Source organism: Ranitomeya variabilis, chromosome 2 (assembly GCF_051348905.1).
Source record: "Ranitomeya variabilis isolate aRanVar5 chromosome 2, aRanVar5.hap1, whole genome shotgun sequence".
Taxonomy (NCBI): Eukaryota; Metazoa; Chordata; class Amphibia; order Anura; family Dendrobatidae; genus Ranitomeya; species Ranitomeya variabilis.
Window position 1 is genome coordinate 931,661,253 of NC_135233.1, and position 24,543 is coordinate 931,685,795.

Consider the following 24,543-nt stretch of genomic DNA (forward strand, 5'->3'; position numbering starts at 1 on the left):
CAGCACAGTAAGTGACACATAGCTGGACTCGGGGTCTTTTTCTCTACATTTTACAGCTCTCAGATTAAGTGTCAAAAACCTGGTGACATTGTTATTGGTTCACTTTTTTCAAATAGCAATTTTTCCAAATAAAACCTAATAAGCAATGAGGGTTAAATATTTTTTATTGTAACTGTGCATTATATTGTGTATTGTAAAATTAAATCAGGCAAATCAGGCCATGTTGAGAGCGTTAATCTTACACATGTCTAGATTACTACAGTAGGTGCCGTCAGACTCCACTGAACATCAGATGTAACTTAGTAACATAACGTACACTAAACATGCCGGACATAACTGATAACTATGCAAACAGCGATGGGAAATGCTTTACAACAGAACACAACAGACAGGACTAACCAGAAGTCTCCGGACACAAGAACGTTTCAAAGTACTGTGAAGAGCTGAAAAACCTAAATACAGGAGTAAAAAACATCAAAAATGGAAAAGATAGCGGCAGGGGATGAAGTACGCGGTCCTTGTCAGAGTAGACAGACACCATTGCAAAAGGGAAGTAAAACTACTTATTCAAGTTCTAACCACACCAATGGTAAGTAGTACAGTACTCTTATAAGTCACTAGTGGCTGTACTTCTGTAATTCCTAGACACTGCTGTACTAATGTCCCGGCACTGTTATAGTGGTACAGTGTGCAGAGCCGTTACAGAACTGCAGACACTATAAAAAAGTTATGTCTATCTTTTCATAATTGATTTTGTAACATTTGCATCCAGTGTAGGCAGTCCGCAGCAAGGACTTTTAGATTTTACCTTTGTGCAGTAGCTCTTTTTGGGTTTTTCTACTTTTGTTTTTGTTCCTGTCCGTGACATAATTTCACTAAAATTATGATTTTTTTTATTGAATATAAAAAATTTTCAAAACCTGGTAATCGAGTTACATGAATGTTCACTGACAGAAGCAGAAATATTGAAAATGATGAAACATCAAAACACAAACAATATTAGAAAGTTCTATGGGTTTTCTCAAACCCCTTTGCGCCTATGGGCAAAACTGTGCTCCCTGTGCTAGGGTGATTGTGTGTTAAGCGGGCTCAGGAGCTAAGCTCCATCAACACGAGGTTGATGCTAACTACCGTATATTACACAGCCAACAGCCGAGTCCGGAGCTGAGTTTCAACATCAGCTGTTAACCATTTGGATGCTGCTGTCAATCACTTACAGGGGCATTTAAATGGTGTCACTGATGATACTAACATACGCTCTCTCCCATCAGCCCCTCAGTGACGTGATTGGTGGGCACCAATGGGTTACCATGGAAACCAGGTGTCTGTTGTTTCTCCTCTGAAGCTCATGTGCTGAACTTCAAGGGAGGCCATGATGTAAACTATATACAGAAATATACTACTTCAATACTGTGGTAATTGTTATATGGTATTAGCAATTGGATGAATGCAGGTTAAGTCACTTTTTTAGGGGACTAATAGATTAAAGGGATTCTGTCACCTGAATTTGGAGGGAACAATTTTCAGTCATATGGGCAGGGTTTTCGGGTGTTTGATTCACCCTTTCCTTACCCGCTGGCTGCATGCTGGCTGCAATATTGGATTGAAGTTCATTCTCCTTGCAGGCACGGTCTGCGAATTGAGATACTGATTTGGCTTTTATCCTAAGTCTTATTGCACGACTCGTTAAAGGGTTGATTGTGACTTGTAGGATCGCTACTTCCAACAGGTGACGCTATAGAGTTTAAGTCCTCTTTTTCTCAGAAGAGGCAATTTGAATTTTTTTGTATAGAGCACTCATGATAAATACAAAAGAGCAAATGATAAACAATAATTTAAAACAAAAAAATAGAAAACTGGTATTGGCACCCTTTACATTAAATTAGTATGGAAACATGTTTTGACTCGTGTGTAGCAAATAGCAAATTAGAATCACCTGTGATTAATTGTCGGTGCCCATGGGACACAAATTAGCCAATGAATAATGACTTTAGTGTTTTAAAAAGCCACATGGTAGGTCCTGTTCCTTTGTCACAGTGGTGAAGACATAGGAGCTGTCTGAAGACATCAGAACTGCTATTATTAGTAAACACAAGACTTCCAAAGGGTATAAGGCAAAGGGTATAAGGCCATCTCCAAAGACCTTGGTATCCTAGTTTCAACAGTGAGCAATGTTATTAAGAAGTTTGTCAACCATGGAACCCTCAAAAACCTCTCTGAACATGGGGAAACGAGAAAAATTGACAAGAGATGTCTTCAAAGGTTGGTACAAATAGTGGAAAAAACACCACATCAAAGATTTAAAGACCTGGAAGCCAACCTGGAACAGTCTGTGGTCATGGTTTCAACAGTACCATACTCCGCACACTAAACCAAGCAGAACTTTATGGGCAAATGCCAAGAATGAAACTTAAGAAACCACAATCCTTCTAGGAAAATGCTCTGTGGACAGATGAAACAAAAATTGAGCTTTCTGACAATGCAAAGCAGCATTGTGTTTAAAAATGGTGTAATGAAGCTTAAAAGGAAAAGAACACCCTACCAACAGTTAAGCATGGTGGAGAATCCATAATGCTGTGGTGTTGCTTTGCTGTGTGTGGTACTGTAGGCCTTGACCATATCACAGGAATCATGAAATTGGAGAATTATTTAGAGACTTTAGAGTGAAAGGTCCTATCCAGTGTAAGAAAACTTGGTTTGAGTCAAAGATCATGGGTCCTCTAGCAGGACAATGACCCAAAGCACACATTCAAAACTACACAGAAATGGTTATAAAAGAAAAAAATGACTGTTTTAAAATGGCCAGCATTGAGTCCTGGCCTCAATCCCATTGAAAATATTTAGGGTGAGCCGCAAAGGAAGACTGAGAGAAATACCAGCTGAGAAGTGCAAGAAGCTTATAGATGGCTAGAAGAAACATTTGGATACTAACCAAAAAGGTCAGGACTGAAATTAACCAGCTGACCAAACAAAGAAAACCAATATAAAGATTAAAATATCCAATTTATTAATAAATATTAAAATAATAAAAGACATAGATCATTATTACACAAAAAATACCCGAGGGGACACAGTAGACCGAACCCACAATAAATATCAATAAATAAATAAATGGAGCACCTGGCAAAATAGGATTAGTAAAAAACCCCAGTGCACAATAAATATTAACACCATAGTGATCTTAATTAAAGTCATAGGTAACCAGAAAGGGTCTAGAGGATAAATAAAATAAAGTATATAGTGCCTGAAACATCTTAAAATAGATCCAAAAGAACAATGCCTGATAAATCAAGGTTATAGCAAAATTGCACATGGGATAAAAAATATATTACCTGTGCACAGGAGCCTCAAATCTCCCGAATAGTGAAGAAAATAATTGTGGGTAGTCAGTCAGTCCCCACCCCACCCCGGAAGAAGCCAAGGGCGAATATCAATCTAAATTTACTACTAACAAAAATTACAATGTGTCATGAAAAATTATGCTTAGAATAACTGGGATATGTTGAAGTGTTCCGGAGTTATTACCACATAAATTGACACTGCTCAGAATTCAAAAATTTGGCCTGGTCAGGAAGGTAAAAACAGGTTCTGGCTGAAAAGTGTTAAGCAGCGGAACCCTGTTATTTAAAATTATTATTATTTGTTTATTTCTATGTTAATAATTATTATTTCATAACAAAATTGAAACGGACAACCACCAGTGTGAGGTGAAGAGCGCATAACTGGAAAAAAATCTAAAAACTCCATGCTAATGTTTGGTTAAAATCAATCTTGTGATTTGTGTGCTGGAAGACATCTTTGCTAGCTAATGACCCATAACAGTTAATAACGTGTACTAAATTGTTTAATATGACAGTAACTTTAAAGTCTCACAAAGAGTAAAATAATTAAACTAATCTAAGAAAAAAAGCTACTTGTGCATTTTATTTTAGACTGTATACTAATTTCCATTGAGTTATATATCTTCCTGGATGATCTCCAACAAAATATGTAATGTCTACTTTCCTCTCTAATTCCAATAATTCATAAATTTCATATTGAAGGCACTGGATTTGTTGTGTTTGCTGCTCCAGTCTCTGCTCCTTAATACACTATGGGGAACATTTATATTGCGATTATGGCAGAAACTGGAGTGAAAAAAATTGCTAAATATGGTATTTGTACATAATAGTTTGGAGCTTTCTATGCCGTATCTATATGTCCAAGGTCTTTAAGTATCAGGGGGTTAAACAGGTACTGCACTCAAATGCACATATAATCTGCACCAAAAAATGCAGCAAAAGTATACCAAAAAAGCAGAAAAAACATGGCAAAATCTGTTTTATGTAAACCGCTTCCTTACTGTCAAGAGAGCAGGTTTTGGCTGCAGAAAAAAAACAGCAAAAAAGCAACATACGAACATAGCCTTAAACTAAACCGAAAAAAATGAACTGGCGCATAAGTTGCTATGTATGCAAAATAGGAGCATATTCACACAAGCCATAAAACAGACAAAAACCAAGACACACACAAAATAAACATACAGTATACCCTGCTGTAAGTAAATAAGTAAAAACAATAATGATTATAAATAGCATTGAGTACTTAGTAAACATTGTTTTTGATTAAAAAAAGCGTTAAAGTCTCCCATCAACGTCAAGGTGCACGCAAATTCAGGATGGGCTTTAGTATTAAAACCTTACCCAGGGAAGGTACAGAGTTTGAGAGATCTTCAAACAAGACGCCAAAATGATGTTACTTTTTAAAAGAGAGCATATTAGAGCATACATTTTTAAAACATGGGTCATTTCTGTGAAAAAAATGGAAATTTGGAAAAATGTTTTAAAAATTTTGCAATTTTTAAATTTTTAATTTTTATGCCCTTAAATCAGAGAATCATATCACACATAATAGTTAATAAATAACATTTCCCACATGTCAACTTTACATCAGCAGAATTTTTGAAGCATAATGTTTTTTGTTAGGAAGTTATAAGTTATAAGAGTTAAAAGTTGACCAGCGATTTCTAATTTTTAGAACAACATTTGCTAAACCATTTTTTTTAGGCACCACCTCCCATTTCAAGTGACTTTAAGGGCTTCTATGACAGAAAATACCCAAAATTGACACCTTTCTAAAAACTGTACCCCTCACTGTATTCAAAACCAAATTCAAGATATTTATTAACCTTTCAGGTGCTTCACAGGAATTAATGGAATGTGGAAGGAAAAAATAAACATTTAACTTTCTTTCACAAAAAATTTCCTTTAGACCTACCGTAATTTGTTTTACTTTAGCAAGGGTGATAGGAAAAAATGGACCATGCAATTTGTTGTGCAATTTCTCCTGAGCATGCAGATTCCCATTGTTTAGGCACACGGCAGGGCTCAGAAAGGAAGGAATGTCATTTCCGTTTTTGAATGTAAAATTTGATGGCATAATTAGCAGATGCCATGTCGCTTTGGAAGAGCCCCTGATGTGCTTAAACAGTTGAAAAACAACACCACCTTTGACACCTTTTTGGAAAATAGACCCCTTTGGAAACTTATCTAGATGTGTATTGAACACCTTGGACTCCCAGGTGCTTCACAGAAGTCTATAACGTTAAGCCGTGAAAATAAAAAAATCACATTTTCCCACAAAAATCTTTTTTAGCTTCATCTTTTGTACTTTCACAACGGTAACAGGAGAAAATAGACCCCAAAATTTGTTATGCAATTTCTCCTGAGTTCACCAATACCCCAGATGTGGTTGAAAACTACTTTCGAGGCACATGTGCAAAGCTCAGGAGGGAAGAAATGCCATATTACAGTGCAGATTTTGCTGCACTAGTTTGGGGGTGCCATGTTACATCGGCAGAGTCCCTGAGGTGTCAGAACAGCAGAATCCCCCATAAGTGACCCCACTTTCCAAACTAAACCTCTCAATGAATTCATCAACTGGTGCAGTGATTATATTGACACCACAGATGTGGCACAGAATGTTATACCATTGGGCAGTGAAGAAAAAATAATTTACTTTTTACCTCCAAGATTGTGTGTTATTCCCAAGTTTTACATTTTCATACTGGGAAATGGGTAAAAATGGCACCAGAATTTGTCCCACAATTTCTGCTGAATATAGAAATATGTCAAATGTGGATGTACAGGACTGCTTAGCCATACTCAATGACTTGGGAGGGATGGAGCGCTATTTGCCTCCTGGAACGCAGATTTTCCAAGAATAGTATGTGGATTCCATATAAATAGCTCCATATACAAATACTCTAAGTGCTAGAAAAGCAGAATCCCCCTCAAGTGACCCCATTTTGGAAATTATAACCTTTGAGGATTTATCTACAGAAGTAGTGATGATTTTGACTCCATAGGTGTTTTCCAGAAAGAAGCAGCAGTGGATGTTGCTGAGTGAAAATTTCAAACTGCTGTTGTAGTGACCAGTACGCTCTAGTGACCAGTACATTGTAGTGACCAGTACGCTGTAATAACCAGTACATTATGCTCAGCTCATGCTTCTGGAGACACGTACCCATAAATTAGGTGGGCTCTCATCACTACTGAATGCCAAACGTGTGGATGCTAAATGTGGCTTAGGCACACTGGGGCTCAGAAGGGAGGGGGCATTTGGATTTGGAAGTGTAGAATTTGCTGAATTTCTATTTGGGTGCGAGGAGCCATTTCGCTTTCTCAGAGCCTTTGTGATACCAGTAACATGGAAGCCCACTATATTTCTGTTAACAGATAATGGACCTGAGTGAAGGCTTTCTTTTTCTGTGGACTGAGTTGAAGATTTTATTGGGAACATTTTACATAACATTTATGATCACATCAACAGTGTCTCCATCTGCCTCATTATAGGGAATTTTCCGCAGAGGATTCTATCAGAATCATGTATTTCAGAGATTTACATGCGCTCAGATTTACTGCAATCTTTTGGAGGCAGAATTAAAAAATCAACAGCATGTGAAGAATTGGTTTTATTTATTTTTTAAAGCTGGTCCTCGTGCAGTAAAAGTGTTTAGGCAACTTTATTCTTCGGTCAGCACGATTACAGCGATACTAGATTTATATTGGGTTTTTATGTTTGACTGCTGTCACACACTTTTGTTGTGAAAACTAGACAAAACTACTATAATTATTCTATATTTCGGTTGACAGAGTCATGTGATGGCTTGTTTTTTGCATGACGAGTTGACGTTTTTATTGGTACCATTTTCAGGCAGATGACATTTTATGATCACTTTCTATTCTGATTTTTGGGAGATAGAATGAAAAAAAAACAGCAATTCAGGAATTGCTTTCTTTTTTATACCGTTCTGCATGTGGTAAAATTGGTAAAACAGATTTATTCTTCGGGTCAGTATGATTACAGCGATACTCCATATATATTGCTTTTTTATGTTTTGTGGCTTTTACAGAATAAAAACTATTTTATAGAAAAAATTATTATTTTTGCATCGCTTTACTCTGAGAGCTTTATTTTTTTATTTTTCTGCTGATGGAGCTGTACGATGGCTTGTTTTTTGTGGGACAAGATGACATTTTCAGCGGTACCACTTTTACTTATATTCGTCTTTTTGATCGTGCTTTATTGCACTTTTTGTTCAGCGGTATGATGATAAAGTATTGTTTTTTGTTCACTGAAGGGGTTAACTAGTGAGACAGTTTTATAGAGCGGGTCATTACAGACACGGCTATACCAAATATATGTGTTTACTTCCTTTTTTACATAAATAAATATAATTTATTGGAGTAATATATTTTCTTTTGTTCTTTATTTGGGGATTTTTTGATACATTTTTATGCTTTTTTAATATTTTTCTTTAACTTTTTTACAGTGCTCCAGGATGGGACATCACTGTACGGTATCAAATTGCTGATGTGATACACTGCAATGCTTCTGCACTGCAGAGCATCAGATCAGTGTCTGACAGGCAGGGGAAGTGGTGTCTCAGCTCCTCATCTGAACAGGCACTGACACGCCACCTTCCCTTAATGACCCCGTGGCCATCTTGTGGCCGGGGGTCTCCGTGGAGACCATCTGGGCAGTGACCCCTCCCTGCTCGATGCTGATGTCGCTGTCACTATTGACAGCATCTTCAGAGGAGTCAAACACCCGTGATCGGTGGTAGCACTGATCGTGGGTGGTGCTGCAGGGTGTCAGCTCTCACATAGAGCTGACATCCGCACCCGATTGCGGCGGCACTCAGCGTGAGGCTGTGCGATCGCGGTGCCGTATATGTACTACTGTTTATGGGAATGCAGCTTCCACAGAGCAGTAAATATACCACGCATGTTGGGAAGGGGTTAATGGGAACCTGTCATGACCCAAAAGGCTATGAACTTGTATATATGGTAATACTCTGCAGGGTAATAGCGTTCCATAGATGCCTGGCCTCTGTACTTAAAATCCAGCTTTCTGTAGGAAATGAACTGTATGCCTCCTGGCAGCCTACACTTTTCAGTCATCCTGTAGATTGATCCGATATCTTCTTGGAAATAACGTTTTGTGATATGACCGGTTCCCTTTAAAGGGTTATTTTACAGAAATAAGTTGGAATACCCCTTTTGGACACCAGAATATTAATTAATTTAAAATCAATGATATTCACATTTACAGAATGCTTTGATTTGATTAAATTCCTTCATATACAGTTTTGAATAGAAAATTTGGATCATTCTGGAGCTTTTCAGTAGATACAGTATATGACGTCAAGTTATAAAATGATGTGTTTATACAATATATATGAAATATTCCCCATAATGTATTGCTAGAGCATTGGTTGTTCTAGTTTATCGGCAAATGTTTCAAGTCCCTGAACAATTTCTTTGAAAGTTAATTCGACAGAATTGACTTAATGCCAAATTTCATAAATTGAATGATAGCATTTCTAGTCGTGTCATCTTAAATTGCTCATAAGAAAGGGGTTGTGTTAATAGGATATCAATTGGAAACACTGATAGAGAGACGGTCAAGACACATCTTCATTTTTTCTCACTTTTCATAATCGAATCCTGAAGTCAAACATGCAATTAGTGCCCTCCTCGCCCCCTGCATACTAAGTAACCTGATTTCTACAGCTTTCCCTGTGCAATCCGTTTAGCATTGCAGCGCGTAATGAATATGTACATTTTGAAGACCTTCCCGAGAAGGGTCACAGGCAATCAACCTTGAATTCAATTATGTGAGTCAAGGTTAATGACTCAGCACAGTGGTCAGAAGCATGCAGGAGGCTGTAGATTAAATCAGCCTGTCAGAACTGACAATGTGGAAGAGACTGAATTACTTGTGCGGGAGTCAGGGAATCGTGTGAAGATAAAATGGTGTCAGTCTTCAACTGAGATTACACAGAGTTTTTAGTGGCAAATCTGATTGTAAATCTACCCGAGACCTATAATATGATTAGTCTACAAAGGATGCCTACACTCTCTTGTGTGGGCTTTTAGAAGGACCTGCCATCATTTTCTGCTGTGCAGTAATTTGCATTTGTGGTTTGGTTTGAGTATCTGTACAGACATGGTCTACTCTATATAATGAAGAGCCAATAATAAAGGTAAAAGGGGGTGTCTTCACAGTTTTAATACATGAAAAGGGATCTGGTTTCTTGTACTTAACCTACAGTCAAACATCAATTGGAAAGATGTCGTTAAATTGAGAAATGCCCTCAAAGATCACCATCTGCTAGAAACATTGCTATATGTGTTGCACAGGAAACAATTGTCCACTGGCTCAAGCCGTAAGAGGGACCAAAGGACATTTTGCCAAATACAAAGACACCAGTATAGTAAGTGGCACATGGTTTGGGGCCTTTTTAGAGACTGTGTTTTAGGTACTTGAGTTTCAGGTTACGGGATGCTATAAATATAATGCATATGTAAGGTGGCAATGTCAATATACACAGGGGCCCCTGGACAAAGGCCATGGAGTCAGTAGCTGTAAGATGATGCAAGCTGGCAAGAAGGATAGTCAGGTAGAGTCAAAACTAAGAGGGCAGCAAAGGTACAAAATCATCAGGCAGGAGAAACATCAATAAATAAGTCGAGGTCAAAGCAGGAAAGCAGAAATGTAACACTGGAGAAGAAACCATAGACTCAAACCAGGAGAGCACAAAGCTATATTTGGCTGGAAGCTTACGTAGGGTGTAATTCTCTCCTACTGGCTAGAGCAGGTAGATGATAACTACAGCTGGACAGCACACACACAAACTGCCCAACTGGACGGCTCTGTAGGTCCCAGTCACGCAAATCTAAGTTGCTGGAAAGTGCCTGCACTGTCCAGAGCTTCTGGTTCCAACATATCTGCAACCATGTGAACCTTCCACGGAGACGACATAAGCAGACTTTGCAAGGCCAGGTTCTGGTGGAAATGTGATAGTAGGACACCTAAAGCAAAAATGATAAAGTTAAATTTGTACACCGCTTTTTGTATAAAATATGGTGTTTTTGCGAATTCTAGATGATTTTTGCATGAATAATATTGTTCAGACATCAAAGATTATAAATTGTTATACTGTTAATGCCATCTGTAAAATAAAATGGCAATAGAGAGCGTTGTAGCATTTATCTACAATATCACAATTGTATGTCAGTCTGACAGTTCCCTTAATATAGTAAACAATGTAAGAAAAATCTTTGGTTGAATCAGCAGCGATTTTCTGAAATATCGACTTATGAAGAATGTTAAAATGTCCCCTTCACCTTGTAAGGTCCACTGTCCTCCTGAATTTTATATAGCTTCCTATTAAAGAGGTAAATTATGCCTTTAATGCTCATTAACTCCATGAGCTGACAGGCTGAGGTTTTCTTAAAGGATATCTGAGATGTGTTCTCTAACATACCCAAACCACAAAACCCCTTCACTTTATCTCTTTCCTCATTAACAGTTTGCTTACTATGCTGTTTTCTATCAATTTCATGATTTTCACATACATCTGTTTTTTTCAATCTTTGATTTATTTGCTCATAATTAGAAATAATACATGAAATGTGAACATCACATACAGTCATTAGCAAGCCAACAATTCTATTATATCACTATATTAGTTTTAGGACATTACAGTACTAACACTCCAACAGCAATGATTTTATGTGCAGTTTGTGCCCTGCTAAATTGCTTATCTAATGTGTCGGAATATTGAGAGGATGGGAAAATGTACACTGGTGTCTTATTCACATTTCTACCGTAGCCTAAAAAACAGATTTTTTTTTTGTGTTGCTTTCCAAAGTCAAAAAACTGCAGGAGGTTTTACTAAATCAATTGATCCCAGTGCAACTTTTAAGCGCTATATACTTATTCCTTGACTTCAGTTATATATTTTTAGTGCATTTTTCCTAAGAAAACTATCATATGTGCATTTACACCTTACTTGTTACTTCTTGTTTTAGGGGAATAAGGAGATTCTGGACCCAAACATCCTATCTTACAAGCATGCTTTAATAAATAACTACCCAATTCAATTGAACATATTATTTCTCAAACTATGGTTTAGGTTTTTAAATTAGTAATTTTAAATATTTATTGTTTGCCATGAGCCTAACCCTTTATAACATTTATGACCAATCATTTCCAAAAAGAGTAACTTAATAAAAATAGGGAGCAGAAAGCGTCAAGTTTGGTGGAGATCAATGTCATTTGACTCACATATTATCACATTTCTGATTCGCATATGTTGTAATGGCATTTTAGTAGAAATGAAATGCAAAGTGTCATCTCAACATTTTTAAAGAAGCACTCGCATCAAAGATTATTTTTCCTCTTAATGTATTGCAATCATCATATTATATAGCACATATGGTGTACTTACAATTGCTCATTTTGCATTTCACTCAGTTAATTGTTCTCTTTTCTATGCTCTATATAGGAACAGGAAGTCTCTTTTTCCTGCTTGAATCATTCCCCTCTTCAACTCCTAACCCAGCAGCTCCCTCCTTGTGCTGCCAGGGACTTTTGCAGTGACTCATGACTCATGCTGGGAAACTAGACCTCCTTTTTCTACATAGAGCTTAGAAGGAGTAAGCTAGTCAGTTTTTCATCATGTTCTGTCATAGACCTAATGGAAAAGAGAAGAATTGTGTTCCCTGTTCAGAACTCCTCTCTATAAGCCATAGTGGAGATTGGCTACAAACAGTGGCTCTCACTTTGCTAGTCTCACATACCATGTTTCAAAAACATTTCTCGGTTAAACTATGCTGCCATCGAACAATGCTTTGGCTGATTTTTCTCATACACTTCCGACTCTCTCATGTTCTCTATAAGAAAGCTGCCAGCTGACATGATCTATGGGAGAACAACATGATTGTCAGTTCGAAATCCGACATGCCCGGTCGACATCTCCCCCAATCACCAGTAGACCTGAGCTCCCAGACACATTAATCTGTTGGCCAAACTTGCTGATATCGATGGAATTCAGATGACATTAGTCTAATGTGTTTGGGGCCTTGGGGATAACAGTACAATACCCCACTGATCAGCCTGCTGTACAATAAAGGTATGTTGTAAGTTGCGTATTTGGTGCTGATTTTCAATGTGGATTTATCTGGATAATATTAACAAAGTAAAACAATGCCAGAAAAGGAGATGAAATTTCAGCTCTAAACTTCTGCACGGAAATTGACATGAATGTTACAATTGGCAGCATGTGAATTGTTTGCGCAAACTTCAGTGTGAATTTTGCATTTGGAATTGAAAAGGTGAAATTTGTAGTGAATCCAAATAAAAATCTGGCAAAATCCACATGTAACATGGGAATATTGCTGTAGATAAATTGCAGATATGGAATTAAAAATTCATGCCAAATATGCAACATGTGAACTTACCCTAAAAGAGGATTGTTCACATAGAGCAGCCCCATCAATTCTTCATGATATTCTGAAAAATTGGTTGCCCATGGAGCCTTTATATAGTGGATCAGTCTTACTAATACCAGCATACAATAGCATAACTAGAGTCTGATGGGCCTTGGTGCAAGATTTGTACTGGGGCACCCATTAATAATTATACACTGCTCCAAAAAATAAAGAGAACACTAAAATTCCACATCCTAGATATCACTGAATGATATATTCTAGTTGTAAATCTTTATTCAATACATAGTGGAATGTGTTGAGACCAATAAAACCTAAAAATTATCAACGTAAATCACAACTAATATCCCACGGAGGTCTGGAGTTGGAATGATGCTAAAAATCTAAGTGGAAAATGAAGTTACAGGCTGATCAAACTTCAGTGGCAATGCCTCAAGACAAGGAAATGATGCTCAGTAGTGTGTGTGGCCTCCATGTGCCTGTATGACCTCTCTACAACACTTGGGCATGCTCCTGATGAGGCGGCGGATGGTCTCCTGAGGGATCTCTTCCCAGACCTGGACTAAAGCATCCGCCAACTCCTGGACAGTCTGTGGTATAATTGTGGTATAATGTGACATTTGTGGATGGTGCGAGACATGATGTCCCAGATGTGTTCAATTGGATTCAGGTCTGTGGAAAGGGTGGGCCAGTCCATAGCCTCAATGTCTTCATCTTGCAGGAACTGCTGACACACTCCAGCCACATGAGGTCTGGCATTGTCCTGCTTTAGGAGGAACCCAGGGCCAACCGCACCAGCATATGGTCTCACAAGGGGTCGAAGGGTCTCATCTCGGTACCTAATGGCTACCTCTGGTGAGCACACGGAGGGCTGTGCGGCCCTCCAAAGAAATGGCACCCCACACCATTACTGACCCACTGCCAAACCGGTCATGCTGAAGGATGTTGCAGGCAGCAGATTGCTCTTCACAGCTTCTTCAGACTCTGTCACGTCTGTCACATGTGCTCAGTGTGAACCTGCTTTCATCTGTGAATAGCACAGGGTGCCAGTGGCGAATTTGCCAAACCTGGTGTTCTGTGGCAAATGCCAAGCGCCCTGCACCGTGTTGGGCTATGAGCACAACCCCTATCTGTGGACGTCGGGCACTCAGACCATCCTCATGGAGTCTGTTTCTAACTGTTTATGCAGACACCCTGCACATTTGTGGCCTGCTGGAGGTCATTTTGCAGGGCTCTGGCAGTGATCCTCCTGTTCCTCCTTGCACAAAGGCTGAGGTAGCAGTCCTGCTGCTGGGTTGTTGCCCTCCTACGGCCCCCTTAATGTCTCCTGGTGTACTGGCCTGTCTCCTGGTAGCGCCTCCAGCCTCTGGACACTATGCTGACAGACACAGCACAGCTTGCATTGATGTGTCATCCAGGATGAGCTGCACTACCTGAGCCACTGTGTGGGTTGTAGAGTCCGTCTCATCCTACCACGAGTGTGAAAGCACAACCAACATTCAAAAGTGACCAAAACATCAGCCAGAAAGCATTGGTACTGAGATGTGGTCTGTGGTCCCCACCTGGAGAACCACTCCTTTATTGAGATTGTCTTGATAATTTCCAATAATTTCCATCTGTTGTCTATTCCATTTGCACAACAGTATGTGAAATTGATTGTAAAACAGTGTTGTTTCCTAAGTGGACAGTTTTATTTAACAGAAGTTTGATTTACTTTGAGTCATATTCTGTTGTTTAAGTGTTCCCTTTATTTTTTTGAGCAGTGAATATATACTTATGTATATATATATATATATATATATATATATATATATATATATATATATATATATATATATATACATAGAGTAGGGAAAAAAGTATTTATTCAGCCATGAATTGTGTAAGTTTTCCCGCTTAAAAAGATGAGAGAGGCCTGTAATTGACATCATAAGTAGACCACAACTATAAGAGTCAAAATGAGAAAACAAATCCAGAAAATCAATTTGTCTGATTTGGCAAGATTAATTTTGCAAATTATGGTGGAAAATAAGTATTTGGTCATTAACAAAAGTTAATCTCAATATTTTGTTATATATCCTTTGTTAGCAATGACGGAGGTCAAACAGTTTCTGTAAGTCTTTACAAGGTTGGCACACACTGTTGGTGGTATGTTGGCCCATTTCCCCATGCAGATCTCCTCCAGAGCAGTGATGTTTTTGGCCTGTTGCTGGGCAACATGGACTTTCAACTCCCTCCAAAGGTTTTCTATGGGGTTGAGATCTGAAGACTGGCTAGGCCACTCCAGGACCTTCATATACTTCTTACGAAGCCACTCCTTCATTGCCCTAGAGGTGTGCTTGGGATCATTATCATGCTGAAAGATCCATCCACGTTTCATCTTCAATGCCCTTGCTGATGGAAGGAGGTTTGCACTCAAAATCTCACGATACATGGCCCCATTCATTCTTTCTTGTTCATGGATCAGTCATCCTGGTCCCTTTGCAGAGAAACAGCCCCAAAGCATGACATTGCCACCCCCATCAGACCATATGACATTCTCCCAATACTCTTCTGGATAATGCAAATGCTCTCTAGCAAACTTCAGATGGGCCCAGACATGTACTGGCTGCACGATCTGAGTCCCTGGCGGAATAGTGTGTTACTGATGGTAGCCTTTGTTATGGTGGTCCCAGCTCTATAAAGGTCATTCACTAGGTCCCCCTGTGTGGTTCTGGGATTTTTGCTCACCATTCTTGTGTTCATTTTGACCCCACAGGGTGAGATCTTGAGTGGAGCCCCAGATGGAGGGAGATCACCAGTGGTCTTGTATGTCTTCCATTTTCTTATTATTGCTCCCACAGTTCATCACACCAAACTGCTTGCCTATTGCAGATTCAGTCTTCCTAGCCTGGTGCAGGGCAACAATTTTGTTTCTGGTGTCCTTCGACAGCTCTTTGGTCTTCACCATAGTGGAGGTTGGAATGTGACCCACCTATGATGTCAGTTACAGGCCTCTCTCATCTTTCTAAGTGGGAGATTGACTAAATACTTTTTTCCCCACTGTACTATAGGATTCTGTGGAATGTATACAGTGTATATATATATACAGTGGGGCAAAAAAGTATTTAGTCAGTCAGCAATAGTGCAAGTTCCACCACTTAAAAAGATGAGAGGCGTCTGTAATTTACATCATAGGTAGACCTCAACTATGGGAGACAAACTGAGAAAAAAAAATCCAGAAAATCACATTGTCTGTTTTTTTATCATTTTATTTGCATATTATGGTGGAAAATAAGTATTTGGTCAGAAACAAACAATCAAGATTTCTGGCTCTCACAGACCTGTAACTTCTTCTTTAAGAGTCTCCTCTTTCCTCCACTCATTACCTGTAGTAATGGCACCTGTTTAAACTTGTTATCACTATAAAAAGACACCTGTGCACACCCTCAAACAGTCTGACTCCAAACTCCACTATGGTGAAGACCAAAGAGCTGTCAAAGGACACCAGAAACAAAATTGTAGCCCTGCACCAGGCTGGGAAGACTGAATCTGCAATAGCCAACCATCTTGGAGTGAAGAAATCAACAGTGGGAGCAATAATTAGAAAATGGAAGACATTCAAGACCACTGATAATCTCCCTCGATCTGGGGCTCCACGCAAAATACCAACCCGTGGGGTCAGAATGATCACAAGAACGGTGAGCAAAAATCCCAGAACCACGCGGGGGGACCTAGTGAATGAACTGCAGAGAGCTGGGACCAATGTAACAAGGCCTACCATAAGTAACACACTACGCCACCATGGACTCAGATCCTGCAGTGCCAGACGTGTCCCACTGCTTAAGCCAGTACATGTCCGGGCCCGTCTGAAGTTTGCTAGAGAGCATTTGGATGATCCAGAGGAGTTTTGGGAGAATGTCCTATGGTCTGATGAAACCAAACTGGAACTGTTTGGTAGAAACACAACTTGTCGTGTTTGGAGGAAAAAGAATACTGAGTTGCATCCATCAAACACCATACCTACTGTAAAGCATGGTGGTGGAAACATCATGCTTTGGGGCTGTTTCTCTGCAAAGGGGCCAGGACGACTGATCTGGGTACATGAAAGAATGAATGGGGCCATGTATCGTGAGATTTTGAGTGCAAACCTTCCATCAGCAAGGGCATTGAAGATGAAACGTGGCTGGGTCTTTCAACATGACAATGATCCAAAGCACACCGCCAGGGCAACAAAGGAGTGGCTTCGTAAGAAGCATTTCAAGGTCCTGGAGTGGCCTAGCCAGTCTCCAGATCTCAACCCTATAGAAAACCTTTGGAGGGAGTTGAAAGTCCGTGTTGCCAAGCGAAAAGCCAAAAACATCACTGCTCTAGAGGAGATCTGCATGGAGGAATGGGCCAACATACCAACAACAGTGTGTGGCAACCTTGTGAAGACTTACAGAAAACGTTTGACCTCTGTCATTGCCAACAAAGGATATTTTACAAAGTATTGAGATGAAATTTTGTTTCTGACCAAATACTTATTTTCCACCATAATATGCAAATAAAATGATAAAAAAACAGACAATGTGATTTTCTGGAATTTTTTTTCTCAGTTTGTCTCCCATAGTTGAGGTCTACCTATGATGTAAATTACACACGCCTCTCATCTTTTTAAGTGGTGGAACTTGCACTATTGCTGACTGACTAAATACTTTTTTGCCCCACTGTATATATATGTGGCACCCCAGGAGTTCGGTTACCACCGTGGTACTGCCTTTTTCTCGGGAAGGGTGATGCCATGCCTGGAAACAAGGAGGATCCCTTTGACAGGTAACCTGTACATGCAACATGCCGGGAGTCACCGTGAATAGAGACCCCTATAAAACGGCTCACGTTGCCTACCATGCAGGAACAGTCTTAGGACAGAGAGTGAGAAAGGACCTTGAAAAAAGCCATAGGCAGCAAGGAACTATTGTACAGCGCGTAGTGGAAGGCTCCCATATCTGACCTGGCAAAGGGAATTCAACTTGTTTCCAAGCTGACTGGACTCCACTGTCACCTGTTGCTGGTACCCTGGACTGTGGCCGTAAACCACTAGGTAAACAGGTAAAGAGACTGCAACCTTGTGTCCTCTGATTATTTCTGGCACCACACTATCTTTGCCAAATACACCGGGAGCCCTGGGGACCCAGCTTCACCTGTGGAAAGCCATACCATCCTTGCTGCAGTGCTCTCACTCCCCAGGGGACCCCTTTAAGCAGCGTCAGTCACCCCTGACCGAATACCACAGGTGGCTTCACGAACATTCTTATTTCTAATAACCCCTTTAAAGACATTTAAGTTAATTTGGATGCCCAGGGCCACGGACTGGGTCGCTGCCACTGTGACCACCCCTTTAATGACGACTGGACCCAGTACCGAGTACCCCTATGCCTTGGCTGGGCGCTCCATATACAGCTCTGGCAAAAATTAAGAGCCCACTGCAAAATTTTCAGTTTGTCTGATTTTTCTCTTTATAGGTATATTTTTGAGGAAAATGTAAATTTTTCTTTTATTTTATAAACTACTGACAACATGTCTCCGAAATTCCAAGCAATAAATTTTGTATTTATTTTCTTGTTGTTTCTAAATGATTATGAACATGATTTTTTTTGCATTATTTAAGGTCTGTGAGCAATTCATTTTTTTGTTATTTTGACCATTTCTCATTTTCAGAAAATAAATACAAAATGTATTGCTTGGAACTTTGGAGACATGTTGTCAGTAGTTTACAGAATAAAATGGAATAAAAGAACAATTTACATCTTACTCAAAAATATACCTATAAAGAGAAAAACCAGACAAACTGAAAATTTTGCAATGGTCTGTTAATTTTTGCCAGAGCCGTATATATATATATATATATATATATATATATATATATATATATATATATATATATATATATATATATATATATATATATACAGTGGGGCAAAAAAGTATTTAGTCAGTCAGCAATAGTGCAAGTTCCACTACTTAAAAAGATGAGAGGCGTCTGTAATTTACATCATAGGTAGACCTCAACTATGGGAGACAAACTGTGAAAAAAATTCCAGAAAATCACATTGTCTGTTTTTTTATCATTTTATTTGCATATTATGGTGGAAAATAAGTATTTGGTCAGAAACAAAATTTCATCTCAATACTTTGTAATATATCCTTTGTTGGCAATGACAGAGGTCAAACGTTTTCTGTAAGTCTTCACAAGGTTGCCACACACTGTTGTTGGTATGTTGGCCCATTCCTCCATGCAGATCTCCTCTAGAGCAGTGATGTTTTTGGCTTTTCGCTTGGCAACACGGACTTTCAATTCCCTCCAAAGGTTTTCTAAAGGGTTGAGATCTGGAGACTGGCTAGGCCACTCCAGGACCTTGAAATGCTTCTTACGAAGCCACTCCTTCGTTGCCCTGGCGGTGTGCTTTGGATCATTGTCATGTTGAAAGACCCAGCCACGTTTCATCTTCAATGCCCTTGCTGATGGAAGGAGGTTTGCACTCAAAATCTCACGATACATGGCCCCATTCATTCTTTCATGTACCCGGATCAGTCGTCCTGGCCCCTTTGCAGAGAAACAGCCTCAAAGCATGATGTTTCCACCACCATGCTTTACAGTAGGTATGGTGTTGGATGGATGCAACTCAGTATTCTTTTTCCTCCAAACACGACAAGTTGTGTTTCTACCAAACAGTTCCAGTTTGGTTTCATCAGACCATAGGACATTCTCCCAAAACTCCTCTGGATCATCCAAATGCTCTCTAGCAAACTTCAGACGGGCCCGGACATGTACTGGCTTAAGCAGTGGGACACGTCTGGCACTGCAGGATCTGAGTCCATGGTGGCGTATTGTGTTACTTATGGTAGGCCTTGTTACATTGGTCCCAGCTCTCTGCAGTTCATTCACTAGGTCCCCCCGCGTGGTTCTGGGATTTTTGCTCACCGTTCTTGTGATCATTCTGACCCCACGGGGTGGGATTTTGCGTGGAGCCCCAGATCGAGGGAGATTATCAGTGGTCTTGAATGTCTTCCATTTTCTAATTATTGCTCCCACTGTTGATTTCTTCACTCCAAGCTGGTTGGCTATTGCAGATTCAGTCTTCCCAGCCTGGTGCAGGGCTACAATTTTGTTTCTGGTGTCCTTTGACAGCTCTTTGGTCTTCACCATAGTGGAGTTTGGAGTCAGACTGTTTGAGGGTGTGCACAGGTGTCTTTTTATACTGATAACAAGTTTAAACAGGTGCCATTACTACAGGTAATGAGTGGAGGAAAGAGGAGACTCTTAAAGAAGAAGTTACAGGTCTGTGAGAGCCAGAAATCTTGATTGTTTGTTTCTGACCAAATACTTATTTTCCACCATAATATGCAAATAAAATGATAAAAAAAACAGACAATGTGATTTTCTGGATTTTTTTTTCTCAGTTTGTCTCCCATAGTTGAGGTCTACCTATGATGTAAATTACACACGCCTCTCATCTTTTTAAGTGGTGGAACTTGCACTATTGCTGACTGACTAAATACTTTTTTGCCCCACTGTATATATACATGCATATATATACTGTATATATACAATGGGGAGCAAAGGAGTAACAATGTTTTGAATTTTTTACTTTCGGGCTCCATATCTCATTATCCACTTCTGCTTTGAACTTGAGATTGCCACCATTTTATAGACAGTCATCTTGGATATCTCATACTTAAATTTGACTATTTACCATATGATTCGTTATGCAAATTCTCGTTATGTCACTGCATTGTTACTGCTTTGCTCCTCAAGATCTACATTTAAATTTGTATTATTTTGGTAATGTTTTGTAAAGCCACCTTTGGCTTGCAGCGCTGGAGTCCTGGGTTCTAATCCCACTCAGGACAAAATCTGCAAAGAGTTTGTATGTTCTCTCCATGTTTGCGTGGGTTTCCTCCGGGCACTCTGGTTTCCTTCCACATTCCAAAGACATACTGATAGGGAATTTAGATTGTGAGCCCCATTGGGGACAGCGATGATAATGTGTGCAAAACTGTAAAGCGCTGCGGAATATGTTAGCGCTATATAAAAATAAAGATTATTATTATTATTATTTGGCTTTCAACACTGCCTGAATCCTTCTGGGCATGCTCTTGATCAGATTAAAACATGTGTCTACCAAACATTGGAGCATACTGGTCGACTATCTTGGGAATGTGTGCAGTTTTTTCTTCAATTCTACACACATATGTTTGAATGGGTTGTGGTCTGGGTACTGTGATGGCCATTCCAGCACCTCTCCTTCATTGTTATTGAACCATTTCTTCTTCAATCTTAACGTATGCTTTGTGTTGTTATCCTGTTGGAACACTATGTCGTCCTTTTCATACCCATAGTACTTGAGTGTACGAAGTAACTCATCTTGTAGAATACTCACATATACAGTAGCTCAGCATTGAGACCACCATTGACCCTGGTCAAGTATCCAATTCCTTTGGCTGTGAAACAACCCCATATCATCAGACTTCCTCCACTGAACTTGACATGTCCTTCCATTTCTCAATCTGTTAGCCCTTTTTTACCTTGTTTCTTTCAGACCCATTTGCACCTATCAGAGCCTAGTCTATTGATTTTTGTGTCATATAGCTCCAAATCACCCGTTTCAAATCTTTAAATGTCCACTTTTCATACTTGTTTGCAAACTCGAACCAATGCTTCTTATGACAACATTGAAGTTGAGGCTTCTTCACCTTTTTTTTAGCCACCATTCCAGACTTATGTAATGTGCGCTGAACGGTGTTTGCATCGACATCTGTGATTTCACTATTATGAAGCATATGAGCCACCTCCACTGCTGTGTTTATCATGCTAGAGCTGATTAGACCTTTGGATGAGCCGATTTATTGACTATGATATTTTGCGTGGATGTCCACCTTTTGGCTTCTGAATAGATGGACGGACTTCACTTCATATTCTTCCAACTGTCATGGTACTCACATAAGGCAGTTTAGCAATTTTCTTGGCCAAGATACTGCTATCGATGAGCTGGATGATGCTGTTTCTCTTTTCTGGGGAAAACATTTTCATGTCTGCCACACGATTCGAACCAATGACGTTTCACTTGGGAAGCAACCTAATAATACACTGAACTATTAGGGAATGTGAGAACAGGTTGCATTTTGTAAAATTCAGGACAAATATTTTTTCACCACCAGGAGCAAAACAGTAACAATGCAGTGACGTGACAAGAATCTGCATAAATAATCATATGCTAAATAGTTGCAACTCAAATTTATTTATAAAATTGCCAAGATGATTGTCTATAAAATGATGATAGTGTCACGATCAAAGCAGGAGTGGATGGTGAAATATGGAGCCTGAAAGTCAAAAGCTCAAAACACTGTTACCCTTTTGCTCTCCACTATATATTCATATTTTCTGGTATGTGTCCCTTATACTGAGCCCTATCCTGATATATATCCCTCATCCTGGTATATGTTACTTATCCTGGGCCCCATCCTGGTATATATACCCCCCATCCTGCCGCTGTTCTTTAATGTATAGAAAAAGTAAACCATTATACTCACCATGGGCATACATAGAAGTTATAGGGCCCCATAGCAAAAGTATAATGCACTCCCCATATTCCTCCATAGTATAACACACAGCCTATAGTTCTCCATATAGTATAATGCGCCTCCTTATTAGTATAATACCCAGCCCATATACTCTATATAGTATACTGCACAGCCCATAGTCCTCCAAATAGTATAATGCACAGCCCATATCCTTTATACAGTATAGCACATAGCCCATATCCTTCATATAGCATAATGCACAGCCCGTAGTTCTTCATACAGTATAATGCACAGCCCATAGTCCACCATATAGTATGACATACATCCTATAGTCCTTCATATAGCATAATGCACAGCCCATAGTCCACCATATAGTATGATATGCATCCCATAGTCCTTCATATAGTATAATGCACAGCACATAGTCCTCCATATTAATATAATACACAGCCCATATCCTCTATATAGTATATGATGATGCAAATCTAGAATGGATAGCTAGCACTAGAGAAGACAGAGGAAGGATTCAGAAGGATCTAGATAAGCTTGAACAATTGGCAGCGACTAATAAAATGATATTTAACAGGGAGAAATGAAAGATTCTACATCTACGCAAGAGAAATGAAAATTACATCTACAGAATGGGAAGAATAGAACTAAGCAACATCATGTATGAAAATGTATAAAAATGGGTATAATAATCACAGACTGCACATGAGTCAACAGTGTGATGCAGCAGCAAAAAATGCACACAGAGTTCTAGTATGTATTAAGAGAAGCATATAGTCTAAATCTCATGAAGTAAATATCCCCCTCTACTTCTGTTTGTTCAGGCCTCATCTGGAATACTATGTCCAGTTCTAGGCACCACATTATTAAAATGACATTAAAAAACTGGAGCAAGTTCAGAGAAGAGGTAGCAAGATGGTGAGTGGACTGCAAAGTATGTCCTATGAGGAACAGTTAGAGCATCTGGGAATGTTTAGCTTGCAAAAAAGAAGGCTAAGAAGAGACTTAATAGTTGTCTACAAATGTCTGAAGGGATGTCACAGTGTAGAGGTATCATTCTTATTCTCATTTGCAGATGGAAATATGAGAAGCAATGGAATGAAACTGGAAGGCAGAAGATTCAGTTTAGATATTAGGAAAAACTTTTTGACAGTGAGGGTGATCAATGAGTGGAACAGGATGCCATGAGAGGTGGTGAGTTCTTTTTCAATGTAAGTCTTCAAACAGAGGCTGGACAGACATCTGTCTGAGACGGTTTAGTGAATCCTGCAATACATTGAGCAGGGGGTTGGACATGATGACCCTTGAGGTCCCTTCCAACTTTAACATTCTATGATTCTAATGCACAGCATATATCCTCCATATAGTAGAATGCACAGCCCATAATCCTCCATAAAGTATAATGCACAACCCATAGTCATCTTTCATGTAGTATAATGCACAGCCCATAGTCATCTATAAAGAATAATGCACAGCCCATAGTCATCCATAAAGTATAATACACAGCCCTTAGCCATCATCCATATAGTATAATACACAACCTATAGTCATCCATAAAGTATAATGCACAGCCCATAGTCATCCATAAAGTATAATGCATAGTCCATAGTCATCATCCATGTAGTATAATGCACAGTCCATAGTCATCCATGTAATATAATGCACAGCCCATAGTCATTCATAAAGTATAATGCACAGCCCATAGTTATCATCCATGTAGTCTAATGCACAGCCAGTAGTCATCATCAATGTATTATAATGCACAGCCCATAGTCATCATCTATGTAGCATAATGCATAGGCCATAGTCATCATCCATATAGTATAAAGTACAGCCCATAGTCATCCATAAACTATAATGCACATCCCATAATCATCCATAGAGTAAGTATAATGCAGAGCCCATAGTCATCATCCATGTAGTATAATGCATAGTCAATAGTTATCCATAAAGCATAATACACAGTCCATAGTCATCATCCATGTAGTATAATGCACTACCCATAGTCATCCATAAAGTCAAATGTATAAAGTTTAATGCACAGCCCATAAAGTATATTGAACAGCCCATAGTCATCATCCATGTAGTATAATGCACAGCTTATAGTCATCCATAAAGTATAATGCACAGTCCATCGTCATCATCCATGTAGTATAATGCACTGCCCATAGTCATCCATAAAATATAATGCATAGCCTATAGTAATTCGGGG

The 24,543-nt window shown here is 39.2% G+C and overlaps 1 protein-coding gene and 1 long non-coding RNA gene across 2 annotated transcripts in view; one reads left to right on the top strand and one right to left on the bottom strand.

The window, feature by feature from the left end:
• The first annotated feature begins 415 nt into the window (after positions 1-415).
• Positions 416-24,543, top strand: part of LOC143810029 (uncharacterized) — a 479,140-nt gene continuing 455,012 nt past the window's right edge. The window contains exon 1 of the mRNA XM_077292939.1: positions 416-589. Within this exon, the coding sequence (XP_077149054.1) occupies positions 481-589 (109 nt within the window). The 5' untranslated portion in view covers positions 416-480. The remainder of the gene's footprint in view (positions 590-24,543) is intronic.
• Positions 10,108-24,543, bottom strand: part of LOC143810030 (uncharacterized) — a 198,879-nt gene continuing 184,443 nt past the window's right edge. The window contains exon 3 of the long non-coding RNA XR_013222611.1: positions 10,108-10,358. This is a non-coding gene — a long non-coding RNA (uncharacterized LOC143810030). The remainder of the gene's footprint in view (positions 10,359-24,543) is intronic.